The 21,285-nt window shown below is 41.1% G+C and overlaps 1 protein-coding gene and 1 non-coding gene across 2 annotated transcripts; one reads left to right on the top strand and one right to left on the bottom strand.

Moving 5' to 3' along the window:
- Positions 1-1,067: 1,067 nt before the first annotated feature.
- LOC112557320 lies at positions 1,068-20,765 on the bottom strand. The gene is made up of 7 exons (XM_025227101.1): positions 20,641-20,765; positions 17,140-17,770; positions 7,129-7,293; positions 2,377-2,503; positions 1,988-2,086; positions 1,678-1,725; positions 1,068-1,307 (listed from the first exon to the last, which is right to left on the bottom strand). Exons 2-7 carry the CDS (start codon positions 17,150-17,152, stop codon positions 1,130-1,132), a joined length of 630 nt encoding a protein of 209 aa, XP_025082886.1. The 5' UTR covers positions 17,153-17,770; positions 20,641-20,765; the 3' UTR covers positions 1,068-1,129.
- Positions 5,844-5,916, top strand: Trnaf-gaa. The gene has a single exon. It is a non-coding gene; the product is annotated as a tRNA-Phe (tRNA).
- Positions 20,766-21,285: the final 520 nt, after the last annotated feature.

Raw genomic sequence — 21,285 nt, 5'->3', positions numbered from 1 at the left:
TGAATGCTGTATTTTGTGCCCTTTATAAAACAATGGCCAGAGATTCAGCTGAGCGTATGATTCTGTGGTCATCAAAGACTTCTGAATGCTGTATTTGTGCCCTTTATAAAACAATGACCAGAGATTCAGCTGAGGAAAAATTGATTTTGAACCATGAATCATTGATGGTTAGAGGTAGGATAAAATGATCGCAGTTAGTTTTGTTTTAAGATATAATATTAAACATGTGATATATATAATGCATAATCATGCTCAGGAAGGAGCATGTTCTCAGCAGGAGACGTGAACAGAATACAGAAGAAGGAAGGAGATGGAACTCCAGATAATAATAGACATAGAAGACACAAAGAGGAATCAGGGAACAAATAATAAGGATGGAGAATACCAGAAATGCAGAGAAAGACAAGCAGGCAGGCTAGTCAATTGACTACAATATAAACTAGTGACAGCTGTGCTGATCAGTGTAAGGACTAATGTTCATGAAGCATAACTCTGTACATTTCTTGTTTATTTACCTAATAACTTGATTTTTCATTTATATCTCTATTTCCAGTTCACTGCAATATTGAAACAACAATCTAGGGCAAATAATTTTGAAAAGCTCAACAATGATAGAAACAAATTATATCGCAATGTTCCGTTGTGTATGATGATACAGTGAAACTGTAGCTGTACTTCATAGCCCTTGCATTGATGGTCAACTTTCTACATAAATGTTATTTTAAGCTATTCTTTGATATTCACCCTCATGTTTCTAAGTAAGTGCTTAATTCCACATTGAAGCTATCTTTGTATGAATCCCATTCTGGTTTCTAGATAATACAGTTTGTTGAGCTGGAGGTGACCTTCAGATTTATAAAAGCATTAGTTGATTGAAAACGGACTAAAATGTTGTAGTCCCCATTTAACCCTGTTCATGTGTGTACAAGCTCACATGCCAGAGAGAAGAACCTTAAGTTCATCTACATGAGTATGGCGAGTTGGGTCTTGACCAGATGTACCACTGTTTACAATGTTAGTGTTTCTGAAACACCTTTGATTAAAATAAAAGCACAAAATCAAGCACACAGCATGCGACTAGTTTTATTTTCTGTTAACATTGTAGATGTAAGGTGATATACCAGAGATGCTATAATAAAATACGCACACACGTGACATACATTCTCACCCACATAAGCAGATAAGGAAAAGACGACTTGGGTTTGAAGTTATCTCCCTTTGCTCTGCACCCACATTTGTAACGGGACAGAGAATCTTCACTGATAGTTGACTCCACCAGCCACTTAGGACGAGGTATGTAGCCCAGCCTACAAGGAGAAATGTGTTAACTAGTTAACTTATCGTTCCTTTTTCTTAAAGTTATAGTTAGTTCTTGACAGTGTGGTTCAGAGAAGACTGCACTTTTTTTGCAACAACAAATCTAGAACTATGTATTCCGCATTGTTCACTTTTCATCTTAAAATAACATACCTTGTGAATGCTTGAAAAAACCTAATTAAAAAGGTACTTAAAAAGTACTAGAAGATAATGCATAGTGTTGGTTCCTCTTTGAAGCAGGGACAATACTGTTGAAACCAGTCATGTTTCAAAACTTCACTATATCAAATAATCACATTTCAATGTCTCAAGAAAAAGAGAGAAAAAAAACATACCACTGACAGTCAACAAGCTACTTACCATGGGCGATCCACCGTACCAGACATTTGGTCATTTTTATTTGTAACACTGAAAAAGAAGAATTATTATTTTTTCTTTGATCAAACATTTTCCCAATGACTAAACATGCAATTTTATTTCATTTGGTTACACAGGGATTTTGGACATCCTGATTAATGATCCTGTCATACCTGTGGTCCACAGAGATCCCTTAATGGTTTGTCATTCTACTGTGAAGAAAAGCACCAAATGTCTGGAAGGGCTACTTAAAAAAAAATTATACAAGACTGTAGTACATAGTAGCTTGTACTTGTATTTTTATTTGACTTACTCTTGATAAGCAAAATATGAATCTGCATAGACAGCTGGCTCATTGTCTCCTGGTGAAGGTTGGTAACCATGATTTTCAGCTTGCATTGTATCATATGGTCTGAAATATGCATTACTAACATTAAAGCACTTGGGTAAGTGGACAGTGAAAAGCATATTTTGTCTGACTATGCTCCTTTTTACATGCTGATAAATTGCACACTTAAGAATTTATTGTAGAACAAAAGGAGTTATTTCCAAGTATTTTACTTATGGCATATTTATTTTGGAAAGACTGACATTGTAATTACAAAGCTCTTATATACATACTGACTCAATAATAAACAGCTAAGAGAGGCCAGTCAGTATGGTGGGGATTAAGTTTCAGGTGTATTAAAAATGACAAATTACTTCTCTTTATTTTGGTGACAGCAACAGCAGCTGATTGTGATGATGAAGAGAATGATGATAAGGAAGGCAACTGCAGCCACAGAGATTCCAAGAACAACCTTCTCATAAGTTGTAAATTCCCAGGTCCCTGAAACATCATGAAAGGTTTTTCGGACAGAAGTTAAAATTAAATTTTTTAAACATTTTCATGGTGAGGCTAGTGACTTCTAGTCAAAAGCTAAGTTCTTGTCCATTAATCACTCATTTAATGTTGTAGCCTACACACAGCTCATCACTGCAGGTACTTCAGACATTGACCAACAATATGATACACTGATGGCTTTCCTATTGCTGTATTGTCAGGTTATGCAGCTACTGTAATAGGTTAACTGCCATGACTAGCAGATTAATGTGTAGTCAAGAAGGGACAATCTATTAAAGGTCTTCCACCGAAATGCAAAAGATTTTTTTATAGTGCATGTAACAAAAGTGTTTGATTACTAAATTATGCCATGTTTAGCTTACTGCATATTAGCTTTGTTGACAAAAGATAAGTGTTTTGAAGTCTTGCAGATGAGAAGGGTTCTGCTTGACTGCCATGTTTGTACTGCGTTGGGAATGATGCAGTCTTTGCTGGGCTATTTTCAGATTTATGAAAAGAGCTGCTTGCTCATGCAAACCTGTGCAGGAACAGCATAGCGAAATGATGGTTTTTTTTCAATGTGTTAATATATAAAATAAGATTGTTATTATGAATTTGATGGTATGTGTATGGATAACAATGCTATTGGGATAATAATCTTCATTTAATGTCTGAAAGCTACCCACAGAATTTGATTGCATTAATGTTGGTAAAACACTAAAATAAATTGGACTGGTTAGCAATTCAGTCTTGTTCTTGTTGGCTGTGGTGTGCCAGAGAGTTAAAACGACATGTGGAATGAATATGTATTACTCGTTGCTTCGAATGAAACAGCTAGCAACATGATAAACCATTTTGAAAATAGCTCTCTCTCAACAACAATATTGCTTACAAGGCAATAACTGCGTTTTGGGCATAAACTGGAACAAAATACGGGATAGATGTTTTCTTTGTCCAGAAAGTGTCAAACACCAGCGGAAGTGAGAAAATACCACTTGCTTATTCCCTTATCGGAGCTATTAGGACGTAGTTGTGGGAGTTGGGTATGATTACACCAGAGCGCTGCCTGAGCATGCACGTCATCTTACAGGTTGTTAGTGTCTGTGTGCTGTCACTGGCAGAGGCAGTCTAACATGCTTTTAATCACGGAATAAAACTCGTGCTTTTATAATCGTTTTCACCCGATGCACAGGTGGGAACGGCTTCAGAGAACAGCGAAAAACAAAATTTGTTCCAAAAATAATTAGCTGTCTCCAGACCGTCATAACGACTTTTGAACTTAGTCAAATATCATCAGTATAAAAGATTATTTCGGAAACGGATATGAATACGACAGTGCGAACGACTTAAATTTCTTGCTTTTTATTTAATATGCGGTCTGGATTTTTGTATAGAACAAGAACCTCCATAATTTTTTTTTAATCATGGCATTTCTCAATATTTTTGCCAGTGGCTAGCTGTGGGTTGTGCTTAGGGCAGTAGATGTAGACTACTAGATAGAATATCTAAGTAACGAGTCTAAGATTATTATACACGGTCTGCAGCTAACCGTATTGAAATTTAAAACCGAAAATGACAACCGTTTACGGAAGAAATTCGATATGCACCATCAGGCTGTTGATATTAATAAACTAAAGATCAATCACTTATGAAAACAGACCACACAACAAACACAGAAGGCTTCATCCACCCACTACACACACATCACGAACTTGTATTACACTAATTATATATGTATGTAGTCACCAATTGATTGGGCTACAAGAGCCAAGCTCGTCGGCACACTGTTCACTATGACACGTGATTTCAGCAGGAACAATCGATCGATATTCAAAAATCTTTACTTCCTTCTACACAGGCATGCGCTGTTTCCTGTTTGATCAGTGTCAAAAGTACAAGGAAGCAAATCCAAGACGGTTCATCTAAACAATCATCTCACCCTACATACTCTTTTCCTGTTACAATTAGATTTAACTCCATGGGTTTTTAATTTTTTTTTTCCGAGTTATAAACGTATTTCATGAATTCTAGGCACGGATGTATAAATGGTTCTGCACCTTAGGTACAGCAAGAACGTATATTATGTGGGTACCAGTGGTGGGTATAGTACAGTCGACATGAGCTCTACACGTCACTCGGTGGAATACAACTAAAGTCGAAGACGGGGACATACACGTTTATAGTTCTATCGCTCTTGTTAAAACGGCGATTTTAATGCTTATGGCTATGAGAACATCTGGTGTTCATTGTGGTGAAACTTTGCAATCACGTACGTGGAAAATCCTACTGAGCGAAGACTGTACAATATGTTACAACACTGTAAAGTAAAAGTAAATAAAAAGTGTCTTCCTCTCGAGTGTCGACTAAAACTCACTAATCCATACATAAATCATCATATAACAAAGTTAAATTTTAGCCATCTCTGGCATAGGACAAAAATGCGACTTCTTGGAATCTTCTTTTACATTTTTTGTTATTATTATTTTTATTTATTCATCCATTTGCATTCAATATCTATGAAGTGTTGCAACATGTATGAAAAAAACTCACTTCTATGATTCAGTTTACAAAGAAGGGTAGAAGCTGTTTTCTTAAGACCATAAAAGATTATGAAAGCATGGATTTTACGTAAGAGAGAACTTTCCAAACGTTACAAATATATTACAAATCATAATTATATATTAATCTCAATAGCTAGTTGTTTTGCGAAGACAAACGCATTTTCTTCATAGGAGAATTAGACATTATAGCTATCAATGTTTTAAGTGAAAAGGAAAAAAAAAACTTTTTATAGCAAAGTAAATGGCACTTTATAAGCTTAAAAGCTTATAAGCTAAAAAAAAAAACCCGCAGTAAAACATATAAATTTTAGGGATAAAAAAAAAAGTGAGGCCAACGGACCTATAAACGAAAGTGTATGCTCAGAGTTTGTCGCTTTCGACAAGAAATGGTAAAGGGAAACAACTGTCACTGACCTTGTTAAACGGAGTTACATACCCCCATAAATGCGATTTCTTTCTCATTCTGCGAGAAATATCTTTGAATTAAAAATTGAATTAAATAAATTTACATGCAAGTGAAAAACGAATGCAGTGTGAAATTGCAATGTTCTTCTTCAGTGAGTTTTGTTGTTGTTTTTTTGCCTTTGTGGATGCAAAAAGCAAAAAGTAAATCGCTGACGCAAGTTTATGTAATTTCAGGTGGTGAATTAAGTCTTTCTTAAAATACTATTAAATAATTAAATATTATGCGCGATTTTCTTCAACGAAACATTTACTGTATGTAGTAGGCATATAAAAACAGGTTGAATAGTATATTTATATAAATTTGCCTCTTTCGTACGTCAGCCGAAATAGCTCAGTTGGGAGAGCGTTAGACTGAAGATCTAAAGGTCCCTGGTTCGATCCCGGGTTTCGGCATCCGGCGGTTGACAATATTTTTTATTCACTCTTTCATTATAAAGTGTTTTATTATTCATTTATTTATTTTAATATTGTCGTCTTCATTTTAAATGTACGATAATGTCAGTTTATGTTTACGACAGTTTGATAATAAGGAATTTAATTTGTTCCAGGAAGGAATGCTATAAAACCAGTAGACAGTGTTGTCTTTTCAACAAAACTACGGTGTAACAGACAGCATTTCCAATCAATTATGCGTAAGATTTGCGATCAATACACGTGGTAGGAGGAGTCCTCATTAACAGGGATTATGATGATTTCTGTGTGTGTTGTTATGCTTGACTGCAATTGTTGTAAAGTTAATTATAAGTCCAAGATGGTGGTGTAAGCTGTTCGAACAACGATAGCAGTTGACGTTAAAAGCTACTTGTGTCATCGGTAATCGATTCGTCTTCTGGGCCTGCATCGATTCATCTTATGGTGTTGGGACGATGTAGTCGTACGTAGGACATGGTCACGGAGAAGGATAATGATGTGGTTGAGCTGTATAGTCACTGTGACCGCTCAGCAAATATATAACAGGTAAATCCATCGGAAGGGGTGTAAAACATTCTGTACCCCAGGTATCGAACTGTCAGTTTCCCTTCGCTCTCTCTATCTCCGTACGGAATTTGCACAAATGTTCTTCACAGCAGTACGTGTATATTCACCTTAGAGTGAATGTTACCTGTGCCAGGAGGGCAATCGCTGATGTGACACACAGCTATGGCTTCTGTTAATCAGAAGAAGGATTGTTCTAGAAAATTAGTCAAACTTAATGGAGAGCGCGATCAGGACTTGCCAAATGTTTTGAATAATTTCTATGTACATTTTAAGAATCATGATTTTTCTGATAGTGAGGGAACTTCGACAGTCGCTTGTCTCCAATGATGACAGTAATTTCTCAAGTCTGTGTTGCGGAATTGCTCAAGCGGGTTAAGAGGGTTAATAAGGCGCAGGGGTCAGATGGGGTCACCAATGATCATAATTATGTTTTGTCCTGCATATATAAATATTGCATTCTATGTATTTTATGTGTGTATCTGTGTAATCAAATAAAAAAAATTGTTGTTAAACAACAAATCTTAACTTGCACGTACTTCAACAGGCTGTGTACAGTCGAGAGGGCAACAAAAGAGCGGACAGATCGACAGACAGACGGACAGAAGACAGACAAACAGCGTGACTCACACTCGCAGGTGGGTACAGTTGGTTCCCACTGAGCGCTCTTGTTGCAGGTGAGGGTGGGCGCCCCCACCAGTCGATACCCAAACTGTGAACAGGAGACGTTGACGGACGTTCCAAACGTGACGTTGGACGTAGTGACGTCAAGCACGGACGGCAGCGTAGAGCATTCTGGGAGCGGAGAAAAAATAATTAATCAGGCTTAGGATCACTGCTGTGCGGGCAAGACGTTGAGTTTTCAGCTGGAAAACAAAAGCTGTCACGTGTAGTCAAACTGTAAGAACTGTGCATGCAGTGTATAGAGTGTAAACACAATTATTAACCCTGTATACGTTATGTTCAAATGATTACATGTGAAGTACTTCAGTGTGTCATCGAGTATTCCCCATTACAATTTTTCATACTGCGCGAGTTCTGTAGTCATGCAGTGTGTTATATGAAGAATATACACGGTAAGCCAGAGTCTATATTCATAAATGAGCTCTGTAACTCATTGCATAACGCGATATAGGTTGCACGCATCCCCTACTCTATCCCCTCCCCCTTCAACACACACGCGCGCACGTGCCGTTTTGTGCCTACAGACATGTAACAGCATATTCTTAATAGCGACTTCTTTCAATCAGAAAGGTCTAGCCATATGGTTCTAATCCTGTGCAGTATTGATGCATCATTGATTCAGCTGTTCCTTCTGCATAAATGCATGAGACTGAGACGTACGATCGTTACGTACGCTTCAGCTTCAGCGACCAACGGGCTCTAACGGCAGTTTTTAGCATCGTGTTTCAATAAAGACAGGATCTTAGCATCTTAGCTAACTTGTTGGCACTTTGGGCTCAGATTAGCATGATCGGCTAAAAAAGGACAAAGCATAGACATCCAAAATATCAGCCAGTCCTTACTGATCGGTCATCACTTATTTACCTCTACGTCCCATCTTCTAATTGATGTCTTTCACTACTTCTACACTTTTGCAAAGAAAAAGGAAATGAAGGGAGAGATTGCACGGATTTCCCATAATCGGTCTGAGTCATGCACAGACTCTTGAAGGACTCTCCCAGAAGACGAGGGTACAATTCCAATCCGTGGCCGTGCACTACAAATGATGACAGAGTCGGTGTTGCATATGGTGTGGCCTACACAGAGCAGAAAAATTTCATCCTCAGCGGCTTTGGTGGAGACACATTAACACCCTCGAGGTCTTGACCTACTCTTCACGATTTAGGGTAACACAGTCTTCACCAGACATTACAAAATACCGCAATACTTATAATTATTAGGACAGAGTCTAAAATTTCCCTAGGGAATTGTTCGGAAGAAGCCGTTAGAGGAAACGACGGACATCTCCTTCTAGTTATTTTTAACCTTCATCTATAATAGAGAATTTATCGCCTAGAGTTGAGCAAAGAATTCTGGTATAATTCTCACACCCACTGAACAACATGCCGTTATAAATGTTGTCCATTAACAGAGACAACGACGAGAAAACAATGCTTATTGAAGATAGGTTTTCTCTCCTAACATTTTGCAGAGCCTCACATGAACCAGACTGTCTTCTCGTGTTGCAGTTATAGTTCCCTCCCCTTGTTGGACCACCCCCTTGCCATGGTCAGGGAGCTTGCGTGTCTCCATGATCCTTAGAACTATGCCAATGATAGCACTAGCTCCTGTCTGGGTCACCCTGGTCGAACAGGTCGAGGGTAGAGATTCGACAGAAGTGGTTCACCGGTCCTTGAGGTCACAATGAGTTGGCTAATGGACTAACAATTCAAGGTACTGTTACGGACAATGAGACTACAGACAATCCAGCAAACAGTGGATCGTTAGACCAGGTGACTGGATTATGATGGTTGGAGACTGAAGCCGCGAGGTCATTCCCAACCTGACAGCTGACCTCCTCTAACAAAAAATCATAAATATTGGTTGCTGGAATGTGAGAACATTGAACCAAACAGAACAGTTAGTACAGACCCTTCTAGTAATGCACCAATACCGACTTAATCACCTTGGAATTACATTGGCATGTGTAGAAAACACTTGCAAATGTTGATACTATCTTGTGATGTGGAAGAAATGACCAACACACAAAGAATGGCTTGTGATATCTCAAAAGAGCACAGAACCAATCAGCATACGCCTGCTGTATACCAGGAACACCTTCAGATTCATCAAGCTTTCCATCCTGACCTCCTATGCACCTACGGATGAAGCTGAGGAACAGGACAATGATGACCTGCAACAGCTCACAGGCAGCAATGGAAAATACTTCTAGCTTAGTACATGAAGATTTTAATGCTACAAAGGTAGCAAAAACAAAGGAGGACAGAATTAAAGGACTAGAAGGTATAGCGGTATCACAGAAAATGGCAACAGGCTACATGAGTTTTTTTGTAAGAAAATGACCTGGTAATAGGACGAATAATCTTTCAACATAAAAATATTCCTAAGGTGATCTCACTTCAAGAATCAAAGTAGGGCAGAGATAGATAATGATCATAACTTGTTCACAGGCAAAGTTTTTCTCAAACTAAAAACAAAGGCAGAAGAGCAAAGACATCCAAGCTTTGAAAGCAGCAACTTAAAGACTCAACAATTCAGCGAAACATTTTCATGGGATTGAAATACAAGTTCAGTGTTCTAACAGAAGATACTCAAATGACATCGTCAGCTTTAATCAAGCAATGCAAGCGGCTAAGAAGAATATTGGCTACAGGAAAAAAACTGTACAAGAGAACAGAATCTCCACAGAAACAGGGGAAACAATTAAGTAGAACAAATAGAAAAAACACCAGCTGCTTAACAAAGCTCGTGATAAAGTAATTCTAAACAGATAAAGGGAATTAAAGGAGCATTAGACGAGAAAAAGAATGTTTGAAGAAAACCTAACTTTAATAGCAGAAGAAGCTGGACAAAGACAAGACATGAACGTGGTTTACACGATCACAAAAGGCCTGACATAAAAATAGAACTGACAGTTAAGATCAACCTTTAAAAACTCAAAACAGGAAAATCATCGCTGAAAAAAGTAAGAAAGAGATGGAAGGAGCGCTTAAAGCAACCGACCAAGCCCATCAGTATTATCGAATACCGAAGAGAATGAAGAAACCATTAAACAAATATGGGCCCATCACCGTGACACAGGTAGAGGAAGCCATCCAACAACAACAAATGGCAAAGTCCCAGGACATGATGAGCTTTGTCCTAAAATGTTAAAGCTGAAAGTAGAAGAAATCCTGAACCTGTTTTGTAAGATCTTCCAGAATATTTGGGTTACTGAACAAACACCATAAGAATGAAAGAAAGGTATAATCTTTAAATTGCTAAAGAACGGTGACCAGTAGAATCGTTTTGAGAAAGGCTCACCACTGTTTTTATCATCAGGCATAAACAAGCAGACTTTAGGAAAGGAAGCTCAGCAGTGACAAGTCTTCACCTGAAGGCAGATCATAGAATAAACCAAAGGATGGAACTATGTCATCTTCGTAGACATTAAGAATGCGTTTGGTGCCATACACCGTAAGTCATAATGGAACACCACAGAAAATAGTAAATGTAATAAAAGAACTACACAGATTTTCATTGTCAGGTGCTTTATAGCAATGGCAAGCTAACAGACAACTTCAACATTACTACTGATGTCAAACAGATGTGAATTATCTCGTCATTCCTATTCATGCTGGCCATGAACTGGTTGGACACTTACATCGGAACTGGAAGACTTAAATTCTGCTGATGTTATGCGATCCAGCCAGCACAAGGATACTCAGGAGAAAACGGATTCACCAAAACTGCAAACGCTCAAAAACAGGACTTAAAGTAAACACAGGAAAAACAAAGAAATATGAGAATGGTGTTGCTTCGTGGTGTCTGAGAAAGTGTTCAATATATTGTAGCCAAGCACAATAACAAAGAAATCCCTACAGAAGCCATCTGCTCAAATATGGCAAGCAGTCCAAAAAGAAGATGAGATGGGTAGGTGCTACGTGCGGAATGAAACCAGAGGCACCACCTAAAATAGTCCTTCATTAGACAGCTGATGGCAAGATGAAATAAAAATAACATGACAAAGGTCGGAATAGAAGGAGAACTAAACGACCACAAACTTCCTGGAACAACACAGCTAGACTTGCTGCCGACCGACAAAACATATAGAACACTTGTGATGCCTGATGACACCACCTAGACACCAAGAGGATTAAGTTGCTGACACTGCAGAAAATACGTGAAGGTGCAAATTACGTCTAGCATTTTCTGCCGCCGTTTTAACGACCTCAACGGAAATTTGTCTCGAGGATCTGTTACATAAAGTAGGGAAAAAAAGACGATGACGTAATATATTTGATTGAAAAAAAAATATCTCGAGACGACAGCAGAAATAATGTTCCAGACCGGCAGTTATCGTCTTTAAGCGAGGGCTTAAATTAGAGAAGTGTGTGTGTTGGGGGGTGGAGGTGGGAACGTGACAACACCGTCGCTTTTATTTAATCCTTCATCATCTCACGTTTCCTCCTTGCCCTTTTCTTATCCCTTTTTGCCAGACGAAAGGTTAAGCGAAGGCCGCACGCCAAAGGCACAGCTCAGCAGATCCGCTCGGCCACCTGTCTCATCTACTCCTGCTGCACGTGACAACAAGTCACCGTGACTCCTGTCACGAAAGAAGATGAATCTCGAATAATGGTGTGACTTGAAGTGACTATATTTTTTTTCGGGGGAAGGGAAGGAGAATGTAAATGCGTGGGCGTGGGGGATGGAGAGATGGGAGGAATGAATACAGAGGAAAGAATGAGAGTGGGGTGTGCGTTAGGCTCACTCGTGCCTCCAGAATCATCATGGCGGCCTCAAAGGCGAGCCGTCCGTCTTAGCGTCTGCGTTCCTAGCGTGGCGCGGAGGACAGGGCTCGGGATGAGGACAGGAGGGGATGGAGGTGTTGGCTGATGAACGACTCCCCCCTCTTCCTCCCAAAAGAAACACAAACACCACACACCATCCCTGCGACGTTTCTGTGCCGCTGAGATAACGAACTGCCTACGTCGTCTAAGCCCCTTAGTGTGCGAGACAAGGCAGACAACTCTCATGTTTCACCGCTGCCCCCTCCTCCCCTACGTCGCTACGAGAATCAGTAGAAGCAACGTTTTCTACGTCTTCACCAGCTCCACACACAACTAGCCATCAAATCTGAAAAACTCGAGATTATGCATGGAATGTTCTCAATTGTTTTGTGAGGCTCATTTTTTTTTTTTTTTTTTTTTTGTTTAAAAAATAATTTTAAAAAATGTCTGACACAATGAGGGTAGGAGGGTGATAACGGATGCGTAGAATTATCTCTCCTCTGTTTTAGGTGGAAAGAACACCGAGTGACTAACCTGTTGACTGTGGAATGTCACAAAACCGCATCGTGACCTGTCTAGGGGTTAGCCACTTTGAAATCAGTGTCTTAAAAGTGTTCCAAAAGTACAGTGGGTCAAGAGGTCAGAGCGAACACTCCGTCGTCATGACAACATATTTCCTGTATCTATATAGTTTCATTTGACCCTGAAGCTAGCATTTCCTTTATCTCACCTTGGTTTCTTTTTTAGAATTATCAGTTTTGGTATTTTTCTAATTTGAGAATCGCAATCCACAAACCTCGACCACAAAAAAAAAAAAAAAAAAAAAAAAAATACATGGAGACTGTCTCTGATCTAAAACAAACAGGAAGTGGAGTCTAACATCAACCAAAACCAAAACAGAAATAGAAGACAAAGATATTTAGACAAGCATCGACTACAGAACAAATGAGAACTGGAGAAAATAAAAGACAGGAAGTGGAGACAAACATCGATGAAGAGAACCTGAAGACAATCCAGTGAGTGAGAAGGGTGACAAACGGTTTTGTTGGAATGGCTTTCTGCTTCAGAACAAGGCTAAGTGGTCGCCTGCTGGTGGCCTGCACTTTCTCGGGAGTTCTTTGGAGTAAGAAAAGTCGAAAAACTTCTTGACACCTCATTTACACACTTCATGTCCTTTTCTTGACTCCGCAGCTTTTCAAACCCTCTTGTCCCTGGCGCCGACTATTCTGCCTGCCCCTGCCCTTTAGCCTGCCCCTGGTTCACCTTCAACCTTTTGATGTTTGGTCAGTGACAAAGGTCCCTGCCTCAGTGCAGTGTTCTACACTTGCCCAGCCCCGTGATTGGCCAGTTCATCCTCTAAACTGCAAGTGAAATGAATTTTAGAAGAAAATTCCTACAAATAAGCCTCGTACATTCAATCCTCGGTTTTGTTGCCGTTGGTTATCGTCGGTTTCGGTTTTCGTCGATTTTTTTCCAGCGATAAATTTGTCTCTGTTTTCGTCGGTTTCGGATTTCGCCGATTATCTTGGAACGGATTATCGACAAAAAACAGAGGTTTCACTGTATTAGCTATTTTTTTTTTTTTTTTTAATTGGGAGACTAAAGGCCAACTATCAACTACCCCGTGCAACGGACATCGATCAAAAAAAAAAGCAAAACAAGAGGCGGACAGAAAGAATGAAACAGTCGAGCTTGAGTTCGGTTGAAAAATGTGACGTATCAATGGTCAGCAGTGGAAGTGGAGTTGGTGAACAAAAAAGTACAATTTAAACAAAACAAAGGGAGATAAAAATCCTCTCTGAAGGCTTGAGTCCAGAAGCTACAGAAATGCTGAAGATTGTAAACGGCCGACGGAATGAAAAGCGTTCATTCCCAAACATGTAAATGACAATTCTCACCAAGATTTTAACCCCTACCCACACCTTATCATTCTTTCACAGATGTTGCAGGGACTATCCTTGCACTATCCTTGCACTTGCTGCTTCTCTGGCTTGTGTTGGTTGTGATGTATAGCCAAGCTTTGTGATGGCTTTGGAGCTCCCCCACAAATCTCTAGTGGCGGAAACGCTTGACACCGAGGACCCGGACAGATGACGAAGGAGAAAGTCATGAGGACCGAACTAAAGAAGACCGAAGGAACGACTGCGGGACATGAGAGGCCTTGACTGGTATGAGGGGCAACGGCTGGGGGGACAGTGATAGATGTTGAAGGAAGTAACGGAAGAAATTTACTTCACAGACACAGAAGTTAATGTGACACAAGAAAACCACGAAAAGGATGAGATGGAGGAAGATGTGAAGAGGAAACCAGAGAGAAAGAATTCTGTCGACGATTTTTTCGAGCAGGAGATAAACATGGAGCTATGGACACCGCCGTACAACAAAAGTGTCAACAGACCGTAAATACTGAAGTCTAGACAGGCATGGGTATCGACTCCAGGGAAGGTTCTCTGTTAAGATTGGAATTTTCTCTGAAGTTTTGTCCTCAGCACGTACACGAGAGAGAGAAGTGGGAGGGAGGTGGAGACTCACTTGTGCCAAGCTTGTTGTGGTCTTTATACTTCCTACATCTCTTTCGTTAATGCCGCTCTTCAGTCGACACATATACACAGAAGTCTGACCACGTCTGGCAAAGTGTAAAAACATGGCGGCTAAAAAGTATATAGAAATGTTAGTCCATAATTATTGTATCCGGTTAAGGACGGCATTAAATCTGTGTATATCCTATAAGTACACCTACTTCAAAGAAGTACATACCAATACTTGAGTATGTACCGTTTATAGCATATTATGCAGCCACAGCCAAAACTTCACATTTTATAAAAATATAGAGAAATAATTGCACTTCCGCTTCTTTTTCGTCCGTACACAGCTATATAAACAAATTTTAATAATTTTTACATGTCTCAATAACGAATGTCTGGAGGAAGGTGATTTGACCTACAAAGTGCAAAGTTCATGCAGGTCGACAACACCCGAGCTGAGACATTAGCATGGAGTCCGCCTGAGAGCGACACGGGGTGCGTACGGAGGGCTGCCCAGCGCCATCTTTGATCCTGTCCACGTGCTGCAAGACGCGCGCGAGGGAGACGGCGCACTCCGTCTGATGTATTTATGGAAGGTTCGTGCCCACCGACACTGCAAAGGGGATTACAACACGATCAGCGGACCGCCACCAGCAACCCGGTGCACGACTTTACGATCTGCAGTGTTCTTGCGACCAGCCATGAAGCTTTCCACACCCAGCCACATCCTTTAAAGACATACCCGGGTACAAAATCATTTTCAAACAAGTAGGTACCCAGTCACCAGATGTGACCAAACAGCAATGTTTACGAGGTAGAAAGAAGTCTTTGAACAAGTGTTTGGAAAGAGGCCAAAGCTTTATTTCTCTAGGTTTGTTGTTATTGCTTGTGCTCAAATCACTGTGATATAGTATATGTAGCTGACACAAACAAAACTGTGCTCAAAGCTCTCACATCGACCTCGGAGTTCAATCTACACCACGTGTGTGTGCGTGCGCACTTTTGTGATAAATAACAATCTCATATTCTATTGTCATCAGTTTGGATCTTCATATCTTGTTTGACTTTAAGTACGAAGTCCCTCTCTCTCGTGAACAGACGGAAAATACCGACCCACCGCATCCGATGTTGTGAATCGATGGCCGGAGAAATACAGTTTCTGAGAAGTCGTTAAAAGGACTTGTTCATCGGAAATCGAAACAGTACTGTGGCACGAGGTTAGGCCCAGTGTCTGGTTGCTGCTAGTGACCGACTCACACCGCCTTCACCTCATGCCACTCCCTGTCTGCCCCCACTAAGCAAGATCGTGAGACGTGTCCTTTGAAATAAATATATTGCAATCAACTGAGATTGTGTATTGAGAAGTTAGTTATTCAGCTATAAATAGCCACAAACTGTTTACACGATAGTGACACAACGGCGTGTGCGGTAAATGAAATGTAATTTGAAAAGACCAGTACAACGAGTTACTCCCTAAGGAGTGTAACCGCGCAGGGTTTGCTGGGAATGACAAGGACCTGCCTTCACACACCACAAACAAGACAGAAGTTAAAATGCATCCCTCATACTAGTCGTGCAATCATCAACACAGTGCATCGGACTAAAGCAGGAAAAGTTTATTTTTTTAGATGCTTTCCAGAAAAAGCTTGTTCCAGAAAGTGGTCCTTGAAAAAAAAATCACTTCTTAACAAGTACGAATGAAGCATCGGGATATGTGACTCTGGGAGGATGTTGGTGGAATGTCAGGTCGCGAAATGAGAGAAGGGAGGATGTGTGTTCAGTAATGTGTCCCTAAAAAGCTTCACGTGGTTAGTCACAGCCCATGAGATTACTGTATTGTCTTACAGTCGATGTCTATGGGACTGATTCTGACAAACTTCTGGGAACATTCCGCATCCTTGCAACATATAAACTAGGGAACACTTAAGCTGGTGAGGAAGAGGATGGCGTCAGTAGTTTTAACAGTGCACGTAGACTGGACATGAGAATTAAATACAAAAGTTTCTGACAAAGCAGTTGTATTCAGTATCTGTTGAGAAAGACAGCCTCTATACCAAGGTTAAAACTCTAGTAGCTACAAAAGCATAGGGCGGGTAGACACAGCACAACCAGGTGACATCTGTGTGAAAGGCTCGGAGACGAGACTAGCATGGTAGAAACGGTACAGGATAATCGGTCATAAATATTCTGAATCACCTGTATGCAAAGGTAGCAGGAGTATTATGCAGGTATGTCGGTATTGCCCCATGAACATGTCTACCGACCTGAGCCACGTACCTCCTCCGACAGAGAAAATACAGGGAAAGCACGGATACTTGTCTTTCACTCGTACTTACAGCCAAAGAAATAAAAAGACAGAAAAAATGGAAATATGAAAAATGAAAAATACACGAGAACAACACTATTCTTGTTTCACCAAACTTATCAAGATTTATAAACCAATCACATCCATTTAGTAGAAGCAGCAACTGGCAGCAGTTACTATGTATATAGTAGTAAATATTTAGATTCATACAGAAGTGGATGACACTGTCACAAAGTAGATAAACAGACTTTAGTGGCGAATGCTATAGTTTGTGTAATAATTATTCTTTGATAGCATGTTTAGTGCATGTGTCCACACACAATCACAAACGCACACACCCGACTTACTGCACACCTACCTCCAACTGCCATTGTTGTTTTGAGGGTTCGCCGAAACCGATCTAAGCTAGCTCGCTGGTTGTCTCTCACCTAAAACAGTGTTCACACACAAAAAAAAGGTGTACACAACACGGCGAACTTTCCAAGACAAACAATACTTTGCCCGATCAAGTCGGCACGCTTGTGGTGGAGTAAGTACAGGGTTGTTGTGGTTGCACAGTCGCTGACAGGACAGTTTAGCCAGTCACTCCTCACGTGGCGCGTGAATGGCGGACATGTTGACAGGGGAAGTGCTTGTCACTTGCAGGAGTCGTCTGCTGAACTTTCGCCAGTTGTTTACTAGCAGCGGCGGGCCGGTGCACTCTTTCCACCAAAACTTCTGAAGGAACGCGGGGATGGTTATCGTGGATGTTGCTTACGATTGTTCACAGCGATGTCAGCTGCATTATGGGAAAATACATTCATGGCGAATCGTGCTGTCGTCCAGAAGTGGCTTCCCACGGCGACAACAAACACAGCATCTCAGGATGAATCGGTCGTCGGATGTTTTGAAGGCCGCAAGCAGTCGCTGGAGGGAGAGACGGAGGTATGACAAGGGAGAGCACCTGGTCACATCGCACAAATCCTCCCAAAATGACAGCCCCTTGCTTCCTGCACGCGCACACACAGAGTAAAAATGTTAATTAATATAGTAACGGGATGGAGAAAAATTGAAACAATCTGTGTAAAGGTGTCACATCTAGGTACATCGACATTCGTTATTTTTAACAGTACTGCTGTGAAATATCAAGAGAAGGGCTGTATCGTGTCAGTCCTTGCACATAGCATCATGTCACACAGCTTTACTATGACATTTATTGCAGTCTGCCATGTGTCACGTCACTAAGGTAAGAGCTATAGACACCACGTGACCACAACACAGAGAGGGATCCCTGTCCCCACCACCCCTGAGGAGCAGGAAGCTGTCTAGCAAAGTGTTCACACATGCTGTCAGTGGCACTGACACTTCCCTGGCCAGTCTGTGGACAGTAGGGACCACACCACCCCTCTCTTTCCTTTTCTGCACTGGCTACCCATCCGTTCTCGCATCCAGTACTAACGGTCATCGCCAGGTGCACGCGAGCTTACATTAAACGACAGCCACCAGTACAGACTGACGGGTACAAAACTGTGGTACACGGGGAGACGTCTGTCCGGTAGTCTAATCGTCACAAAAGTTTAACACATTACACAACTCAGGTGCATATAATATTTTGTTACTCGTCAGCAGGGACATTTCCACGTTTGTACATTGAACATGTTTTCTTTGGCATCAGTGCACGGTTTTAGCCAGTGAACAAAGGTCACATAGTTTCTCGTTCGTTTAGCGTTTGCTAACGTAGAACGAGGGTGTGACTGTAGATGCCATCTGAGCAACTCGCACCGAGTTGAGCTGCTGTTTTATAATGGTCTTAATACTGCATACCAGTGGGTTGAGACAGTAGGATTTTAGCACACTTAAATAGAACCGTTGTAAACACATTCGATGTTCATCACAGAGTTTGGAAAGCTCGATAATAACAACAATATGAAACCTCTCTTTTGGAGGTTGATACCCTCGTTATAATCTAGTTACATACGCCTGCCTGGACCAGCTTACTTCACTGCTTTTCTACAACTATTTTTAACAAGTGGCATGATTTAATAATTTAAAAAAAAAAGAGTTCGAGAGAGATGGGGGGAGCGAAGAAAGGATGTCTGGTGCAAAGTCTTGACACGATAAAGCTCTGAGGAAAATGTCAAATGTCTGATCCAAGATTTTCCTCTCGCTTGTCACTGAGGGCCATTATGGCGGCGAAGATGACTTCGCAAAAAAATTCTATATCGCGAGTCGAACATGACATACGAGCAGGTTTCATATATGCAACGGAGGAAAAAAAAAACACCGTTGACTTCTTTTTTTAAATTCATTCGTATATTTAGACCGGCTCGCCAAGCAAACATGCAGCGGGTTCTTTGGGACCTGGGACCGCCACGTCTGAAAGGCTGACTGAGCCTCCCCTCCACACAATGGGTGCCGCCTGGCGCCGCCGCCTCAAAGGGCGACTGCCGAGTGACAAGAAGTCTCGTCGACCCTCGCTGCAGCCCCTTCTATACCCTACCTGACTGCAGTGCGCCTGGTGAGGGGTGCGGGTGGAAAAGAGAGGACCTGTCTCACCCGTTCGTCCCCCTCCCCACATGTACACCTTCCGGTGCACATCGTTGTCTCGCCCACGTTGCACGGGTTGCCTCCATTCCCTGCCCTTGCGTTCAGCTAAGTAGAGGGATTTAGCCTGCTAGTCAGCTTCCCTCCGCAACCATATCCTTGGATTTTGTTCATGATTGTCTGCCCCAACATTCATTTATTCAATCTTCTTCATCATCGTCGTCCTTCGCCTCGCGAAGACCAAAGCTCTAACTGATGATACAAAACCGCTGAACAACGAATGACGCATGCCCAGTGGGACCTGCTGCACCGGCTCTTGCTCTCATGGTTCACTGATTTCACATGATGTCTATGTCAGGAATGGTCAGTCTGTATCGCGCCTACACCTACATGCACGTGCATGCGTGTGAGAAAGCGGGAGCGAGTGCTGAAGACATCAGACATCAGGACAAGAGGTGTGTGCTTGTACCAGTCTGCCGACCAAACCCAACCATCCCATGACCGAGAGGAAACAAGAATTCAGGAGAGAGAGATGGACGTAAGAGAAGAATAGAAAGTACTGAGATCTTTGAAGAGAATAAATAATCAGTGCACACCGTCTCTCTCGGCTTTTGTCCCTTTCTAATGAAGAGTTACTGATATCTTTAGCAAAGTATGTAGCCGAGGCAAAACAATATGCGATTAAAAGAACTCTTTGATGAAGAATCAATAACTTGCAGAGATAAATCTTTGTTTGTTTGTTTGGGTTTTTTTTTTGTTGTTTTTTTCTCTTTTGTTGGGGGGAGGATGTTGCTTTTGTTGGTTTTTGTTTGTTTGTTTTTTGCAACAGTCATCTTTATGTAGACAGGAATATTTTAAGTGCAACAAAGCTGATATATGCAAGAAACGTAGTGTGTGCATGTGCAAAGTTTCAGTGCCTGATGGTCGTGGACATACTGCAGTATATGGAAATGTACATCTGATTGTTGTTGTATGCTGCTTTGTATTACCAGTATGCATATATCCCCCCACCCATGTCAAAATGACTATGAGCCATTGACATGAAAACGTGTCGTCTCTCTCTCTCTCGCCCGCGCATACACACCCACACACACAGAATAAATAGGTTGCTTTCATAACCAAACTCTCACTAATTGTGTAAATCAGTATAGTAACTTGTGAATAAAGAAAACTTGCGACAGAAACAGAGACTTGCCACTGCTGATCATTGTGATCAGCGCGGCTATAAATAATACTGAAATTGTTTTCAGCAAGTTTATGTCTCTACTTAACCACACATTATTGATTAAACGAAGGCATAACTTATGTTCTGTTATGGAAGAAATGGTATACTTACAAATACTCGATTGTTATCGAAGATCGACTCTCTGGGCCAGACTGGCACGCCTCACTTGTCCATGCAAGCTTTACTCATCCTCACAGGTCGGAAATCACTATTTTGGGGGACTGGGAGGAGGGGGGAAGACTTTTTTCCTTTAATGCTTTTGTAGAATAGGACGCATGCGCGATCAAAAAGAAGGCCACTTCATACAACCGTCTGCTCTTACACGGGCAGATGTGTTCACTGTATTGAAAGACCGTTACACATGACGTCACGTGGGGGGAGGGAGGGGATTGGGGTCAACTGTCGCAGTGCGTTCACCGAAGTCACGTGAGGTATGGAGACACTTGAAAGCCTTAGTTGAATAAGTTTCTCAGCAGTTAAAACGAACTTTGATTAAAGTTTTGTGGCTGCTTTTTAAACGCTGTCAGCACCTTGGTTGAGAATAAATAACAGTAAGAGGTCAGAGGTCAGCATGTTGGGGTGTCTCCTTTAATGGGGGCAGATAAAAATCACTGGTATTTAAACCCATCCAAACAATCCTACCTTGTGTTTTTAATTATGGCTTTTTTCTTTTACTGTTTGCAACTTGTTTTGCGTTTTCTATTTCAAATTGTCTATCGACTGACTATGCAAAGAAGAGCTCAGTGTGTGTTGTTA

This window comes from Pomacea canaliculata, linkage group LG2, assembly GCF_003073045.1.
Source record: "Pomacea canaliculata isolate SZHN2017 linkage group LG2, ASM307304v1, whole genome shotgun sequence".
NCBI classification, from domain to species: Eukaryota; Metazoa; Mollusca; class Gastropoda; order Architaenioglossa; family Ampullariidae; genus Pomacea; species Pomacea canaliculata.
The sequence above is the reverse complement of the archived record's forward strand: the minus strand, read 5'-3'. Positions and strand labels throughout refer to the sequence as shown.